Source organism: Falco punctatus (assembly GCF_963210335.1).
Source record: "Falco punctatus genome assembly, chromosome: 12".
Taxonomy (NCBI): Eukaryota; Metazoa; Chordata; class Aves; order Falconiformes; family Falconidae; genus Falco; species Falco punctatus.
In genome coordinates this window covers 26,569,841-26,586,083 of record NC_137592.1, presented here as the reverse complement: position 1 = coordinate 26,586,083, position 16,243 = coordinate 26,569,841, and the positions used below count along the sequence as shown (strand labels likewise).

At 41.2% G+C, this 16,243-nt stretch overlaps 1 protein-coding gene across 5 annotated transcripts in view; it reads left to right on the top strand.

Annotated features, from left to right (window-relative positions):
• Positions 1 to 1,934: 1,934 nt before the first annotated feature.
• RAB3GAP2 (RAB3 GTPase activating non-catalytic protein subunit 2) overlaps positions 1,935 to 16,243 on the top strand; it is a 49,035-nt gene continuing 34,726 nt past the window's right edge. The window contains exons 1-3 of one of the 5 annotated variants that reach the window (XM_080408541.1): positions 1,935 to 2,142; positions 11,172 to 11,239; positions 14,826 to 14,949. In XM_080408541.1, the coding sequence (XP_080264667.1) occupies positions 2,034 to 2,142; positions 11,172 to 11,239; positions 14,826 to 14,949 (301 nt within the window). In that variant the 5' untranslated portion in view covers positions 1,935 to 2,033. The remainder of the gene's footprint in view (positions 2,143 to 11,171; positions 11,240 to 14,825; positions 14,950 to 16,243) is intronic. The other 4 variants (XM_080408540.1, XM_080408539.1, XM_080408543.1 and 1 more) reach the window with 4 other exon arrangements.

Genomic DNA, 16,243 nt, shown 5'->3' with positions numbered 1-16,243 from the left:
AGGGGAGAGTGAGTGAGTGGCTGAATGGCACTTAATTGCTGGCTGGAGTCAAACCACAAGAAATACTAACTCATTTGCTGAATTATCCATTACCTTATTTTATGCATTAATTGGTTTCTTGGCAGTTTTGTAACTTCTTTGTGTACAGCAAATCAGGCAGGGATGTGACGGTGTCTTACAGTGTTCACTGTGTTCAGAGTGTTCACTGTTCCCTAAATAAGGAAATTTTTGTATGTGCCAAAAGTATCACTAAAGAATGACAAACCAGGTTGTCAATTTAATTTTTTGCATACTCTTTATTTATTCACTTGACATTACTAGTGACTGTGCATGTTACAGATCTAAAATGTCATCATTTCCCCCCCATAGGCTTTACATGTTTAATTAGAGCATCTTCAAAGTCATTAGCTGTTCCTCAACAACAGTGCTTTCAACCTTTCCCACACTGTGACCTTATTTTCAAAGAACCTCCTTCCCATTGGCACACAGCAAGCATGTAATTTTATGCCCGTTCAGAAAATCAGGATTCAACAACTCTATTGAATAGGCACAGGATTATTCATCTGCTTAAATTCAAATCTAACCTGCATATTGCCTGAGGAGCCACAGATTTTAAATGTAAAAACAAAATGTCCCTGCTGTTCCTAAGGGCAAAACTGCTAATAGGTCCCAATTACTGCAACAAAATAGAACAGCTGAAGACATTTAGAAGTTGTCGGGGTAAGTTAAAGGCAGTTCTTTCAAAATCTGATAAGAGATTTTCTGGAGTTTATAGCCTGTTACAGTCTGTGCCTTCACGACAGTCCAGCTAGATTTGTTGGGAATAAAAACTCTCTTAGTAAAAATGCATTCAGTTTTAGAAGGTGTTTAAAGACCGCCCAAAAACCCCAGACCACAACCCAAAATTTCAGAATGACTTGCTCAATCATTTCTGCTTTTAACTACTAAAGACACACACATACATTGTTATCTACCAAATAAGACGTGCGAAAACAAGCAACCATATTTTACATTAAAACAAAAAGCCCTGTAATAGGATCCATTAAAAACAATTGTAAACTCCTGTGGACTGGGCAATTTCTATTTCTTCAGGGCCCAGAAAACATCCCCTGGTGTTCTCAAGCATGTTTTTTTTTCTTCTCCTTGCCCTAGGGGAGATTTTTTAGGCTGTGGATCAGCTGTCAACACTATACCGATGCTGCTCCACAGCAAATCTCGGTCATCGCAATCACTTCCGCCACTCAGATGCCTCAGTTTCCACAGAAGGAACAGAAATTGGTTGACATTAAACCAAAACAAAAGCTCTCTATTCAGGCTGAAAGACGCCCTGTCCTCACTACCTGTTAAAGGTGTACCCTAGTCATCAGGGTGACACAGGCCATTAGGGCCCTGCTGGTTTATCGTTAGGCCTGGATGATCAAATTGTGTCAGCACCTCACAGCACCCTCCTTCAGAGCCGGGCCGGCTGGGAAGCTGTCATGTCTCCCCTGCCAAGCACGCAGTCGCTGGCATCAGTGCCAGTTACTGCCGCTGGCTGCATAGGGAGCTGGCCCTGAGCAGCCCACACGGCACTTGGTGGCTGCTCTTCCTCCCGCCCCTGCCAAGCCCGGGCGGGCCCAGCCGCTCCCCGGTGCCGGAAGCAGAGCTGCCCCCGAGGCCGCCATTCCCCTCAGGAACGGCGGCGGGAAGCAGCGCCCGCCACCGCCGATCCCGCCTCTGGCAACGGCGAGCAAGCCACGTCGCTGCCCGGCGAGGAGGAACGCGATGCCCGCCCCGCGGCTGCCGCCACCTCCGACCCGGGTCGCTCCTCCCCGGGCCGCGGCGGCCGGACCCGGGCGAGCGCCCGAGGGACCACGCCGCCCCCGCGGCCGCCAGCGGGGAGCCCGGCAGCTCCCGCCGGGGGAGGGACGACAACGGGGGGGTGGGGTGGGGGTGCCTCCCCGCGCCGCGCATGCGCCCTGCGCAGGGCCGCGCGGCGCCGGCCGTGAGGGAAGTGGGCGACCGCTTCCGGGTCGTGCGGCGGCGGCAGCACCATGTCGTGCACCCTCGTCCCCTTCGGCCACTTCCAGGACCTGGAGGCGGCTCGCGACTTCCTGTGCCCTCAGCGCCGCCCGGGCAGCGCCGCGGCCGGCAAGGAGAGCGGTGAGTCCGCCCCTGCGGAGCGGGGCAGCCGGGGGCCCGGCGGGGCCCGGCCCGTGTGGGGGCGGCGGTGGCGGGGCTGCTCCCCGCGGCCCCCTCGGGCCTCCGTGCGGCGGGAGCCTCGCCCCCCCCTCCCCCCGCGCACGGCCGCCGGGGCCTGGCCCCACGGTGCGTGCGCCCCTGCCCGCTGGCCGCAGCGGGGCTGCCTGGCGGCGGGGCCGGGGTGCCGGCTGGGCTCAGGGCTCGCTCCTCGCCGCTTTCCCCGCCGTCCCTGGCCGCTCGGGGCTGTGCCAGTGGCCGGTGGCCGGTACCCGCCGGTCGCTCGGCGTCGTTGCTGTGGCAAAGGGTGGGTGTCCTGCTGCAGCTGCTCCAGCTTGCCTACAAGTTCAGACTTTCCTGCTGTCCGGAATTTCAGGTGTCCGGCCGTTCTCAGCTGTCAGTCCTTATGCTGTAGTGTGTAGGTGAAGCTCTTTGGCCACAGACACAGCGTGCCACAAACTTCGAGGTGAAAGTTTGGAGTTTTCTTGCTTCAGTTGTCTGAAAATGTTCTAGTAAAGTTAACAAACCTTACACATGCAGGATTATCTAATAATGCAAACTGTGCTTAAAGCATACGAAAGCTTTAGCTTGGCAGCTTAAGTTAAGAGACAGTCTTACAGCAACTACAGTGTAAAGTTGTGGAGCAGATCTCTGTTGTGTAAGGCAGCGCTGTGTTCTCAACAGAGAAGAAGGACCAACAGATCCATGGTCAGGTCACACTATACAGGCAAATGAAGCACTGCCCGGTGTGTTAGTGCCGTGCCACGTTAACTGTAGTTGGCTAATGTTTTGGCTTTCTGGCAACAGCATGGAAGGGAAGGGTTTGAAGAGGTTAGTGAGGATGTTTGTAAAGTCCTCTCAACTGTAAACAGAGCAATGAGAGAAAACAGCAAGGTGCTTATTTAAAAAACTTAAAAGATCTTGGGGGAATTAAAAGAGAGGGAGATCATAGGATGGTTTACGGTGGAAGGGGCGTTGACAGTCTGTCTAGTCCAGCCCCCCTGCCGTGGGCAGGGACATCTTTTAACCAGATCTGGTTACTCAAAGCTATGTCCAATGTGACATTGAATGCTTTCAATGATGTGACATCTCTAACTTCACTGGGCAACTTGTTCCAGTGTCTCACCATCTTCATTATAAAAAATGTCTTACTAATATCCAATCTAAATCTACACTCTTTTGTTTTAAACTGTTGGCCCTTGTCCTGTCACTACAGGTTCAGGTAAAAAAAATGATGCAATAGTTGTGAAAAAGTTTTAAAAGTACACTGTATGGTCAGCTAGTTAACTTTACCACTGAAACTTCTGTATGCATGGTGTTGTACTTCCTTTTTGTGTTTAAGATTGAATGTAATTTACTTTATTGTTGGAAGAAAGTACTTCTGTAAGGATTTTATACAGCCAGCCTGCATTGTGCAAAACTTTGGTAGAAAATGGTTATGTGCTGCTACTAGTGACTTCAATAATTAAAGCTCTGAAAAGTGCATACAGATTCCGTATGGCTGTTCTTTTTGTATTGTCTGTATCTAAAGAAGGGATTCTGGAACCAGTAGGGTCCTGTTAGCGCCTCTTGAATACTGAAGATAAACGCAAAATATTGTAATGTATTTGTGTCTCCAAAAAATTTCTTGCTGAAAGAAATTAAAGTATTTCTCTTGTATTTGGTGGTACATGTGAGAGAAGTTTGTGCAAAATAACTTTTGATTACTTCTGGACTGGATTTGTCAAATGGCAGCTGTAAAGAGAGAAAATATTTATTATGTTGTAAAACTATAAAAATGATAGAAGCAAAGAAGGTGCATGTACTAAAATGTGCTGTTCTTCCATTTTAATGGGTTGGTTGTATTCTGGACTATTTTTATATTTGCTCATGTAGTCAACAAGGCAGAGTGTTCTAATCAAGTGTTTTTCAAAATATTTCTCATAGTCTTTGAAATCTTTCGGATATGTGCCTGTATATATATATATATATATTTTATACCACAGCTGTTTTCACAGTTCAGGATAAATGAGCATAAAAGTAAGCATGTGAGAGTTCCCAAAGTAACTTTTATGTAAGATTATAGATCAGTCATTTTTAAGCAGAATTCCTTAGTGCATTCATCTTTGACAGGGAGAAAACACTTCCACAGCTTGCAGAAGTTGAAATAAGTAAGTTGTGGAGGTATCCTAAGTCAGAGAAAACTGAGTTTGGGTATGCAGAACAGGAGATTCTTTTCCCCTTAGGCTTGTTCCTTCAAGTCTGCTTTGCTGCTGCTGTGTGGCATAACCAACTGAACGGTTCAGCTGCAGCCTTGTTTTGAACTGTGGTTGAGATGAGGTGATACAGATCTTGCGTTACTGCTAGTCTCTTTGGCCTTGCATCCACAGTTACTGCTCTGGTTGGAAATACTTCATTCAGTTTTTCATTCGCTCTTCCCTTTTTTTTTTTTTTTTTTTTTTGCCTACATACTAATCCATTCCTTTTTCTTTGTAAGCAACTGACTTGTTGCATGGCAGTCCATAATTACTGCCCTTTCTTTTTGATGTGTACCTTGACTTTTACATTGATCACATGGAAGAACTTTTTGCTGTAAGTAAAGTGGAAGTGACGAAGTGTGAGAACATAAACCAAATCTCTGCTTCTAATGTTGTGCACCAAGGAAAGAAAAAAATTCTGTCCAATCAAGTTTTTGGTTTTGTTTTTTTTTAGTGTACACACATGAAAAAATCCATCTTATTTGCAAAATGTGGTAAAACTTCATAAGTGTAACGGAACTTTACCACTAAGAAATTAATGGATATTTAACTGAAAAGAGCAGAAAATTGACCAAAAAAGACACATAACATTTTCTATAATCTTTATAATTTGAGAAATTTAACTACAATTTAATTAAAGTGATGATGTCTCTGTTCTTCCATTAGAGTCTGAGCTTGAACTGTGTGTTTTAAACCATTTGATAGGCTTGATGACAGCAATTCAGTGGCATAGCCAGGTAGGACTGCTCCTAGCTCCTGCTCCTTTGGGGGCGTTAAGATGAAATAAAGAAATTGGTACTTTCCTGGTGTGTGGATATTTTTAGGTCTCAAGTGTGCTTATGTCCCATTACCTAAATGAAATTAATAAGAAAAAAAAAAACCCAAAACCAAACTTGCCCTTGGGAGTTCCCAGGCAATGACACCTGCATCTGTGATGTGAGCTGGTCACTTTAGGGCCGTGTGTGGCACAGCACAGCTTTGAGATGCTGCTGCTTATTAGGGGGGAAGAAAAAGTTTTCCCCCCCGATTTGGGGGGTTGCCCAGAGCTATGAGTTGTCACTTTGCTGCTTCTTTTTACAGTAGGAACAATGACTTAAGCCTGGCACAGAAACTCTTCTCCAAAATCCAGCCCTGTTAACACTGACAGCGTCCTAAAAAGTGCTCTTGAGCCTAGTTCCTCTAAAACAACATATTTGGAGTTGTGCTTGCACGCTTTGCTTTATCTGGATCAACTAATTAAGTTCAGAAATACAGAAAGCCAAGCTTTTCATTTCAGAATTGCAAACAAGGTTACAAATACATTACAAAATCAAATTCTAGATGGCATTTAGCAGTAGGGTTGTTCTTAACTGTTTCTGTATCCCTCTTACTGAATTTGGTGTGTTCCCATTCTGACAAGCTCTTTTGTGTTGCGTTTTTAATCAGAGTCTCCCTTTCCAGATTGCATTATATACATTTAAGATTCCTTTCAGTTTTCATATAAAATGTCATAAAAATACACTCTCTATCTGAATGGTGTTATACCTGTAATTGTTAATACATTCTGAGTAGTGGGGAAGAATATATGACATGCTCTCAACACACAACAGAATGTGTCAGAGTACTTTGTCCAAATTACCTTTGCACCTGAGTGTTTTGCTGCTTTAAGCGCCTCCTTTACTGGGTAGACTTCCTTCTTTCTTGCTATAACTTAAGCTGTCACTTGGACCTGAAAGAAAGCTGGAATACATATGTTTTATATGTAATGGTTTCATTTCTTCCCTGTGCTATATAGCATCACAAAGCCCCCCTGCCATGGTACCTCAAACTTTGGTTTTGGAGCTGTTAACAACTGTAAGCCATGGGAATTTGCAGCATTACTTGAAAGAATCTTTGTAGTACCTGGGTTACTTTTAATTTGATCATCCTTTATTCTGTTGACAATAATTGTGACCATCTAAAGGAAGAGAAATTGCTCAAGTGGTTCTTTTTCAGATTTGTGAGGTAACTTAGTTTGTAATTATTCCCCCCCACTCCTTTATGGATGTCTGAAGTGATGAGAGAGAACAAGTGTAATACTAGTTTCAAAAGGGGCTTCCTAGTAATGCTGGCAAAATAACCGAATATATTTGTCAGTCCCCATGTTGGAGGAGCTTTGGTAATAGATGGCCTATGATTACTGAATAGCAAGAAGATGCAAACTATTTCTGGAATTCCTTGGCCTGCAGAGAAAAGAAACTGCTTCTATTTCTTCACTAGTTACGCAATCCAATGGTATCAGAATTGCAGTCAATATACGTGGAAAAAAATCTGAAACTCTTGCACTTCAGTAATAATGCAAGAAGTTATTGCATATTAACTTTATAAATTCTTGAAGCATGGATGGGAAACAAGCTGGAAGATCATAAACCTGACAAACAACACAAGTGCCATAACTCTGCATGTCACCCCCTCTCCCTGCCCCCTTCTGTCCCACAGATTTTATTGCTGGGCAGGACATCACATTCCCTTTGGTCAGCTGGGGTCAGATGTCCCCACTCTGTCCTCTCCCAACTTCTTGCATACTCGCAGCCCACTTGCTGCAGGGCAGTGTGAGAAACAGAAAAGGCCTTGACACTCTGTAAGCACTGCTCAGCAACAGCTAAAGCATCAGTGTGCTTGTGTGGCGTGCTTGTGTCATCAAAAATCCAGAACATAGCACCATACTAGCTACTATGAGGAAAATTAACCCTATCCCAGCCAAAACTAGTACATTAGCATATGAAACAAAACTATGCATAGCTTGGTTTTATTTATCTTTTTTATACATACAAGGAGTGTAAGTATTAGCTTTTTGGCTGAAGTAACTTGATGTTTATGGCAAATAATCTGAAACATGCTGAGGACAGGTTGGTGTGAAGGTGAACTTGCCTGTTGTAAAACTATATAACAATGTAGGTAGGGGTAGTCTGACCTTTGTTGCTTTGGGGGTCCAGTTTTCAACATGTGCTCTTCTGCCTGGGCAAATACAAGCTTTTCTGGGCAAGCCCGTGCCAAGCATGTCCTGTGGTAGGTAACCTGCTGCGTAAAGCTGGAACATAGACCTGAGGGCAGGAGGGAAAGGCTTCTGCTGTGTGCCCCAGGTCATCATGCTGCCCTGGGAGGGAGGGCAGTGGCAGTTCTCTGCACTCAGAGTTATATTCTACCATTTGGGGAGGAAGTCTTAGACTGGGTAAAAACATCATTCATATTGAATTTGACCTGTTAAATGCCAATTAGACCTCATTGGTCTAGGTTTGTTGCTAGTGTCTCTCCTCTGTTGTCTTTAAAACAAAACATGCTTATCATTAGATATTGTTCTTTTGTGTATGAAGTTTGATAAATATGCTTGAAATTAATTCTGTTATACATTAACACCAGTGGTGCACATGTGCAGCATTTAAAGCAGCTGTAAAGTTTCGGATGTGCTGCTGATGGCATTTTAATGCTGTATGCTTCAAATTATAGAGTGAAGTGGTTCTTATAGATGCAGTAGATGAACTTGTGTTTTTGCAGTCTCCCCAGTAAAGCAAAATCTGGAATGTTGCTGCTGCTTTATCGAAGTAGGGAGAACTATTTACTGGACATCTGCTAGTGAGAGATGGAGGTGAATGGAAATGTAGATTTGCACAGGAAAGCTTGACTGTCCCAACAAAGGACTGGAAAAAGTGAAGAAGCTGCAAGTCAAGAACTTTTTAGGGCTTGTTTAGGTATTGGTTACTAGATAACGTATGTGTTCTACAGTTGTTAGTTCTGATCTGTAATGTTACTAAAGGAAATGATGGGGTGTTTCTTAAAATCTTCATTGTAAACAGAACTTCAATCCTGTGTCGTGTCTCAGTTGAACAACCTTATCAGGTGCCGGTGCGTGGGAAAGCCTCTGCAAACTGACAGCTTCTGTGGCACATTTTGTAATTAATTGGCACGGGTGAATAACTGTTTTGAGTTCAAGTATGACAGGTGTATCCATCTGTTGCTTCTCTGTCCATTGTTTCAGAGGTTGGTTGTCCATTGTTTAATACCTTGCTTCACTAGCCCTTGCATAGGTGAAATGTCTGAATAATATGGATGAGGAAACATTAATTTTAATTTCTTTTTTAGAAGAGGATTAATGTATGGAAGAAAGGAATGCATGCAGGGTTTTGAGGAAGACGTGATTAGTGCATGCAGCAGCTGTCTATGCATTGTAGAGGATGGATATGAAGGAGCAAGCTTGTAAACCCTTGTAAGCATGAGGAGGTGCTGGCTTTGCAGAACAGGTCACAGTTCTGGAAGATCTCTGCAGCTTCATGAGTGGGGTGGTGCCTCACCATTACCTCATTTTTCCATCCTTTTTGATTTTTCTAGCTTCAACTGAGGAGTATGACAACTATGAAAATGGAGCCATTTGCAAAGAGGCAGCAGGAGTCCTCACAGTTGAAGTTTTGTGGTGGGTGTTCAGACTCAGAATTGAAGTGGCCGAGGTTTCTTGGAAAGGTCGGTCTTTTCTGTGCTGTAGGGAAGGCATTGGCCTTACCTGTGTTTCTTGAATATCCTTATGTTTCTCTCTGGACGGTGGCACGCTGACAAATTTTTTTCCTCTGTGAGTTTTATAGGAAGGAGACTTTGTTGCCTTTTGAGATAATAAAATGCAAACAGAAGTAGCATTTTGTTAGCTATCTTAAATTAAGAATTGAAATTAAGTTACTGTTTTCTTCTTGTGGTTTATATTCAACAGTATTTGCCATAATTTTCCTCTATATATTTGCACACTGGACAATTCCCAAGCCCAAACACAAGATGAGACCGTGACCCTTGGAAGCTTATTGCTTGTATAGTTGTGCCTGAAATAACTGTGCAGTCAGATCGTATTGATGATGACACAGTGACCCTGGCTGACTCACACATTTTATAGATGGTATAAACCTTTCAGTTTTAATAAAGTTTATTCATGGGGTAGGCGATTCTGTCTTCTACAGTCTTGTGAAATACCTTCTCAACAACACTGGAGAAAAGTTTCTTTCTTAAGCTAAAATATTTTTTTAAAGTTTTTTTTCTTTATTATCCATACAAAAGATGAAAGATAGAATACAGATTTCTATTTTGTTTTACTCGATTCTGCCTTTGGTGGTAAAGGAACCAGAGTTTTTAGAATAAATAAAATGGGAGTGTTGTTGATAGAAACCTTCTTGTCATGCTGTTTGGCCATCCAAAATGGCAAAATCTTCCTTGCTTAAAACTAAATTTAAGCTAACTTGACACATGGCATTTAAACTTCTGAAGGTCAAAGTAGCCATGACATCAGTTATTGAAAAACTTGAAAGAAATTCTTGAAAAGTCTTGAAGTCTTATTGATATTACTCCTTCAGATTTCCTGCCTAGTACCTCTAGATGGAAGTCGGTGCTTGGCTTTTCTACTGAACTACAGTGGTGCTTATTGACTTATTCAGCGATAGTGGCGTTTGAGAATTGTACATCTACTGCTAAATGCCGGTGCAAGATTACCCTTTGCGTAGGCTTTTAAATTCATATCAAATTCTGTATTTTAGATGAAAGAATTTCAGATGTTTTCTATATAAAATGAATACATTTTCTCTTGTAAGACAACTGAGAAACAGACCTGTCCTTATCAGTCTCCATCTTCTCAGGTGTTTGAGGTATCTTGTAAGCTTGTGGTTTGACTGAGGTTTCTGAATGATGTAATTGAAATAGATCAGTTTCTTGTTATTTTTCCTCTGTGTTGTCCTGCAAAGGGGTGAATATCCAAGGCCCTTGTGCTTGTTGTCCCCTCAGAGGCCACAGCTTTAGCTGCACTGGGAGTAGTGGTGGGATCTGCATTACACTGGGCTCAGATGTTTTGTTGTCACAGACGGATTTTTATGTACTGTCAACCCCTGTTAAAATAAACTTGTGTTGCTACTGGCTGATCCTGCATTTGACATAAACCAACCAAAATCCACCATTATGGAAAGGAAGATCTTTTACTTATGTATAGAAATACTGTTTCTCAAAATTTTGCATATATGGTTCTTGTGGTGTGTTACAGGTCTTACGCCAGTTAGTAAAACATCTCTTGGCATATACACAGAGTCCTGAAGGGTTGGAGAGAGCCTGCTGTCCCCTTACTTTCCCTCTGTAGCTGCCTAATACGTACAAGATGGGACTTTTGTTGTCTTTGGAGCAGTAATAATTAGATAAACGAAGCTAAAGTTTAAATTTTGCAGTGGGGTCTTACGTCTCTGTACCTGCTGGAGAAAGTTTTTGTCATGGACACATAGGGTTTGCCCACCTTATGCCCTCAGTCTTTGCTTCAGCTTGCTGTGTAAAACTAGAAATATGTCTTAGCTTTCTTGAAATGTCTGTGAGAAACTGAGAAAACTCAAATTTGTTTGAATAACTTGTTAAAGTGCATAGAGGCCCTGTTGAAGGATCAATGGTGTGTTGTACCAGGCACTGTAAGATGTTAGTTACCCAGAGTTGTAGAGAGTGTGTCAAAATTAATTTGACACAGGTGTCATTACACCTGCTTCCAATTTGTACTTAGGAGATTACAGCTTCTGTTACTACTTTACCATAGTCTTAAAAATTGAAGTAAATACAGAGAAGACAGCCATTTCTACCACTTCATGGTTCTTTCTGTAGAACTCGTTTAGTATCTGCCATAAACAAAGTAATAATGCATTGGTGGGGAAAGGAAAAACAACCACCAGCAATCCTTTTTGATTGTGTTTTTTGTTGCTTATGCTGTATTCATGTGACATATCTTTTTTTTGCTTAAAGCAGGCAAATCAACAAGCTGGGAAGATGGTGGCTGGGGAGCCTGGGATGAAGCGGAATTACAAGAACCTGTAAGTTCATATATATGAGTGTTTGTGGTGGGTTGACCTCGGCAGGATGCCAGGTGCCCACCAAGCTGTTCTGTCACTCCTCTCCTCAGCAGAATGGGGCAGGGGAGAAAATGAGATTAAAAAAAATCTTGTGGGTCAAGATAAAGGCAGTTTAATGAAACAGTGGCAAAATTCCACCTGCACGGAAGCCAAGAAAAACAAAAGATGTTATTCTCTATTTCCCATCAGCAGGTGATATTTGTCTGCTTCCCAGGAAGCAAGGCTTCAGTACACGTAGCAGTTGTTCCAGAAGACAAACGTCGTAAATAACGAATGCCCCCCCTTACTCCTTCTTTCTCTTAGCTTTTATATCTGAGCAGAATCATATGGTATGGAATGTCACTTTGGGTCAGCTGCCCTGGCTACGTCCCCTCCCAAGGTCTTGCCCACCCCAGCCTACTCTTGCTCCTGAATTGTTTCTAAATATAGCTTGGATGTTACCTATTGTGTTAGTTATTCATATTCTTGTATTCTGTAGGGCTTTTTTTCTCACTAGAGTATACACACATCTTTGTGCTGCTCCAGCTGTGGACATCTTTTTTGCCCTATAGTTAGCCAGAGACAGTAAGGCATGGTAGTGGAGTTATAATGGTCTACTATGAATTAATACAAATCAGAACCTCCTAAATCATGAACCACTGACAGAAGCATCTTTCTAATGATCCTGTAGTACTCCTCTTATGTTGTAATGTGCAGATGGTATTACAGCAGGGATCAAATTATGTGTTTAGGATGGGGCAGCACAGTTGCTTTTTAAAGAGTGAAAAACATCCTTCTGCCCAACTATTTCAACTAAGAATAATGTGGCTAGTCTAGTATTTTTTGGTGGGGCTGAGACTTCTAGCTACGAGCCGACTTATATAAGTTGTTAGGGAATCTGTCTGTGCAGAAATCCTCTGCACCTGAGTGAATCATCTGACCAGAATTGCTTGCCCTGTTAGAGAGAGCTAATGGGGTAGATTGAAGAATCCAGACTTCACATTGCTAACCAAACTCTTATCTGCTGTATTTATCTCAATATGCTGGAAATATGCCCAAGAAGTTGGGCAGTAGCCTTGTAACTACTTATTTCAGCAGGGAAACAGATTTTTCAGCTGAGATGACAGGTTGAAATGAGCATGATGTTTCCCAGGGATGAATCACTGATGCTGATGTCAGGGCATGACAGGAGTATAAAACCATTTAAGTAGGATGGGTATGCAGCTCCACTATAATTGCCATGAAATGAGTGTGTTTCTCAGGCCACACCTTTGTTATGTCCTGTAATGTTTATAGCTTCCTTAATGAGGAAAACAAATGCTTTTCTATTTATGTTGTAATTTGACAGAACCAGCGTGTGTTGCTAAGTTGAAATTGTCTTATTTTTCATTCTTTTTTTTTAAACGTCAAACTCTTCTGCTGGGTAGTTCACACCCTTCTTGCTAAAGTCCTACTCCTTTGCTTACCTGTTTTCCTCCAAAGCTGCTAGTGGTTCCAGGTCAAAGCAGGTCAAAGTCCTTCCTTTTCAGAAGGAAAAAACTCTTATCCACAGCAAACAGGTTGTTCTGTGTAGGAGCATGTAATTATGTGAGTCTGTATGTCTGAACACGCACCAAAATGAGTGCATCAGTCTAGCACAGAGTAGAGAATTGTTAGTACAATATAACAATGAATTCCCTTGTTAAAACTTTTAACTGTTGATTGATTTGCATTATAGCTGGTGTAAAATCCAACTTTTCTTGGAATTACTCAAGTCACCTGGACAATTATCTATATAATAGAACACAGCAACTTTTGAGAAGTCATGGAAAAATTTTTCAAAAAAGAAAATAAACCCCCCTAAAATTTTAAAAGTTTTCTTTTCTTCCGTGTAAGGTGTCTTAATGGAACTGATTAGCTGTTTTGTAGGCATGACAATGTTGAAATCTTGTCTTAAATGCTAATTTAAATAATTCTGTCTTTCACCTTTTAAAGTAGTTTCTTTTGAGGAATTCAGTGCTTTTCCATTTTAACCCTTAGCTTACTTTTGTCACTAATGTAAGAAGGCCATATTTTATGTCTTTAGATTTCAAGTTGTTTATGCATACAGATAACTATTTAAATACTCTGAGATATAATTTTAATTCCTTTTAATCTTTAAACAAGCCTTTCATTTCTCTTTCTTTTTCCTTGGTTTACAAATCATTACATTAAAAATTAGTACAAGGCTTTTCTTTGAGCTTTGATTTTTGTGTATTTGCACGTGATACATTTACCTCTGTCATGGGTATCCTAGAAAACTTCATCACCTTTTTGTAAAGTCTTGAAAAATGGCAATTACTGTGGAAAAATTGTTCCTATAGAACTTGGCATCCATCAACAGACAAAAATGACGTGAAAATAGGTTGTCCACTTGCATAATTCAAGAGATAGCATAGACAAAGGTAGTTAGCAGAATGCTTATAGTGTGCTAATGTAGAACGTATTCTTATGTGCACAAAGTGACTGTTTTTACAGTATAGCCTTGTGAAAGGAATTGAATACAGTGAATAGCTGATCAAGAGTATGATATGCAAATTATTCCTACAATTTATGGTGTTTGTGGTTGTTGGTTCTTTTAATCTGCTGGGAGTAAATGCGTATATTTTCAAGTAGATGCAGCTTTACTACAACAGAATACATCACATAGATCAGCAAATGATCACACTGAAGTTGTCAGGTTTTTTGTGTATAGCTGCTTTGAGACACTAGAGGATACAGAAACAATTTGGAGAGCTAGGAGGAGGTGGGATTGGATATGCTGCTATGGAAATGGAGGCTGATCAGGGGATGGAGCTAAGGAAGCAGGAGTATCGTCTCTGAGAGACCTCGAAGCAGACCACTCAAAACCCATTACCGACTTTCTGCTTTCAAACTATGGTTAGCAGGAGCTAGCTACCTTGTTTGTTCCACAAGCAAATATTTGGCTTGTTGCTCCAAGAAAAAAAGGTGCAATCTTGTTGCTTTTATAGCTCATGATGGTATCTAAGTTGTTAATTACCCAGCCTTAAACCCTTAACACTTGCCACTTCTTTGTTTGACTTTGTTTCTTTGTAAAGTTCCTTGTGGAAAGCCATGTGATACCTGTTGCATGGTACATTACAAGGTTTGTAATTTCATGGCTTTAGTGTGAATGGCAGCTTAGCTACTTTCTTCGTGTATGTGTACATTTACTTAATGCTGGTCAGTGTATGAGCTTTGATAAATTGTTAATTTATAACGAGAATAATTAAGGAGATTCTATCAAGTCCTTAATAATAACAAAACTTTAAATCTCATTCTTCTAGTGTCTCTGTTGAAAGGAGAAGATTTTGAGGAGTTGAGTTAGTGATGAGTACTTCTTTGTTTTCCATTTTGTAAACACACAGATCAAATTCGTGCAAGGTTGATGCATTTCTCATGGCTTTTCATGCAAGTTGGAGCTCTAGTGAGTTGATAAGTAATAGTCTATTCAGTGCTGGTATTGAGGGCAAGCCAAGTTGTTGTGAATTTTTCGAGCATTGCTGTGTTTAAAAATTGTTGCACACATTGACTGAAGGTTTACCTATAGGAAGAAGAGGAATCTAATTCCAAGAGCCAGAGAAATCACTGGCTTCAGGGCTGTGTGTTGTCCTTGTCACCAACAAATGACCTGATGGTAATAGCTAATGAACAGAAAGCAGTCTTTTTAGTGCGTAAGTATACATTCTACTAAGTATATGTGCTAGTATACTTAATAGTAATCAGGACAAGATTTGTCTCCTGCTAACCTAGTCATGCCTTCAAGAAATTTGGAGTGTTTTATAGTACACAACATGCATTTTCTAGGTACTACTCTATTTTGATCTGAGAAAACTATTATATCATGTAGAATTACTATATACTGTAACTACCCAGTTGCTTGAGATGCTCAGACATATTGACATTAATTGTGATCAATAAGAAAAACAAAAGTTTTGTGTTCATTTTAGCCAATAAGAAATAAGTGACCTTATTTTTATTTTCCCTTGAAAAAAATAAGCTAACTGAGCCAGTGTCACTTGGAGGAGGGAGTACTGAGCTGGAGTATTTTTGAGATTTCCACCTTTGATAGATAATAATTCTCCATCTTGAAGAATGGGTGACTTTATAGTTTACTCTAAAGTAGGGCTATTGGAACCTTTAAAGGTACCCTTAGTAATATATGAACACTGATCAGCCAGCTGCTGTTCACATGTGTGTTCTTGCCTGGGGTGGTGGTGCTATTTACAGCTGCGGTTGGTGGCACCTGAACGTGATGAAGGGAAACCTCCTGATCTGGGTAGTACTGTGCCATATTAAAACAAAAACAAGCTGTTGAAGCTCAGACTTCATAATTAGGCAGATTGCATTGAGTTGTCATGCTGCATTTGTCATTCCCTGCAAAGTTGTGTGTCCCAAACCCAATGCAGATTAGTTACTTATTTTTCACCAAAGATGATGAGATAGCAGTACTCCTCGGAAAGTTCTTATTGGTTAAAGAATAAGGAGGTGATTTAGCTCACTTGCTGCTGAACTGTGCCACAGCAACTGTACCACACAGTGGCAGAAGTGTCCCTGTGTCTCAGGTTTTGGGTGTTAGACAAATGGCACACAACAGTTGTCCATTGGCACCTGGGAGATGATTCAAATGTCAGCTGTAACAGCACCCTGTGAATAATAAAGTGTAGTGTTTTCTAACCTTGATTATGATGCGATGATTAAAAATTGTCAGATTTAATGTAGGGTTCCCATGTCCTTCTTGATGGTTAAAATTAACATTTTCCATTTGTTCAAGCTCATCTTCAGTAATCTTCACAGAAGAAGTTTGCTCTTGCTTAGTACTTTTCTCTTAAGGCTTCCTGTTTCATGAATTGAACCTTTTAAAATTTGCTGAAGTAGATATTATCGTATAAACCTTTTTTAATTAAAACTAGGCATTTCAGAATTTTAGTAGCATGTTGTTCCATGTGAATTTAAAAGAAAACATAA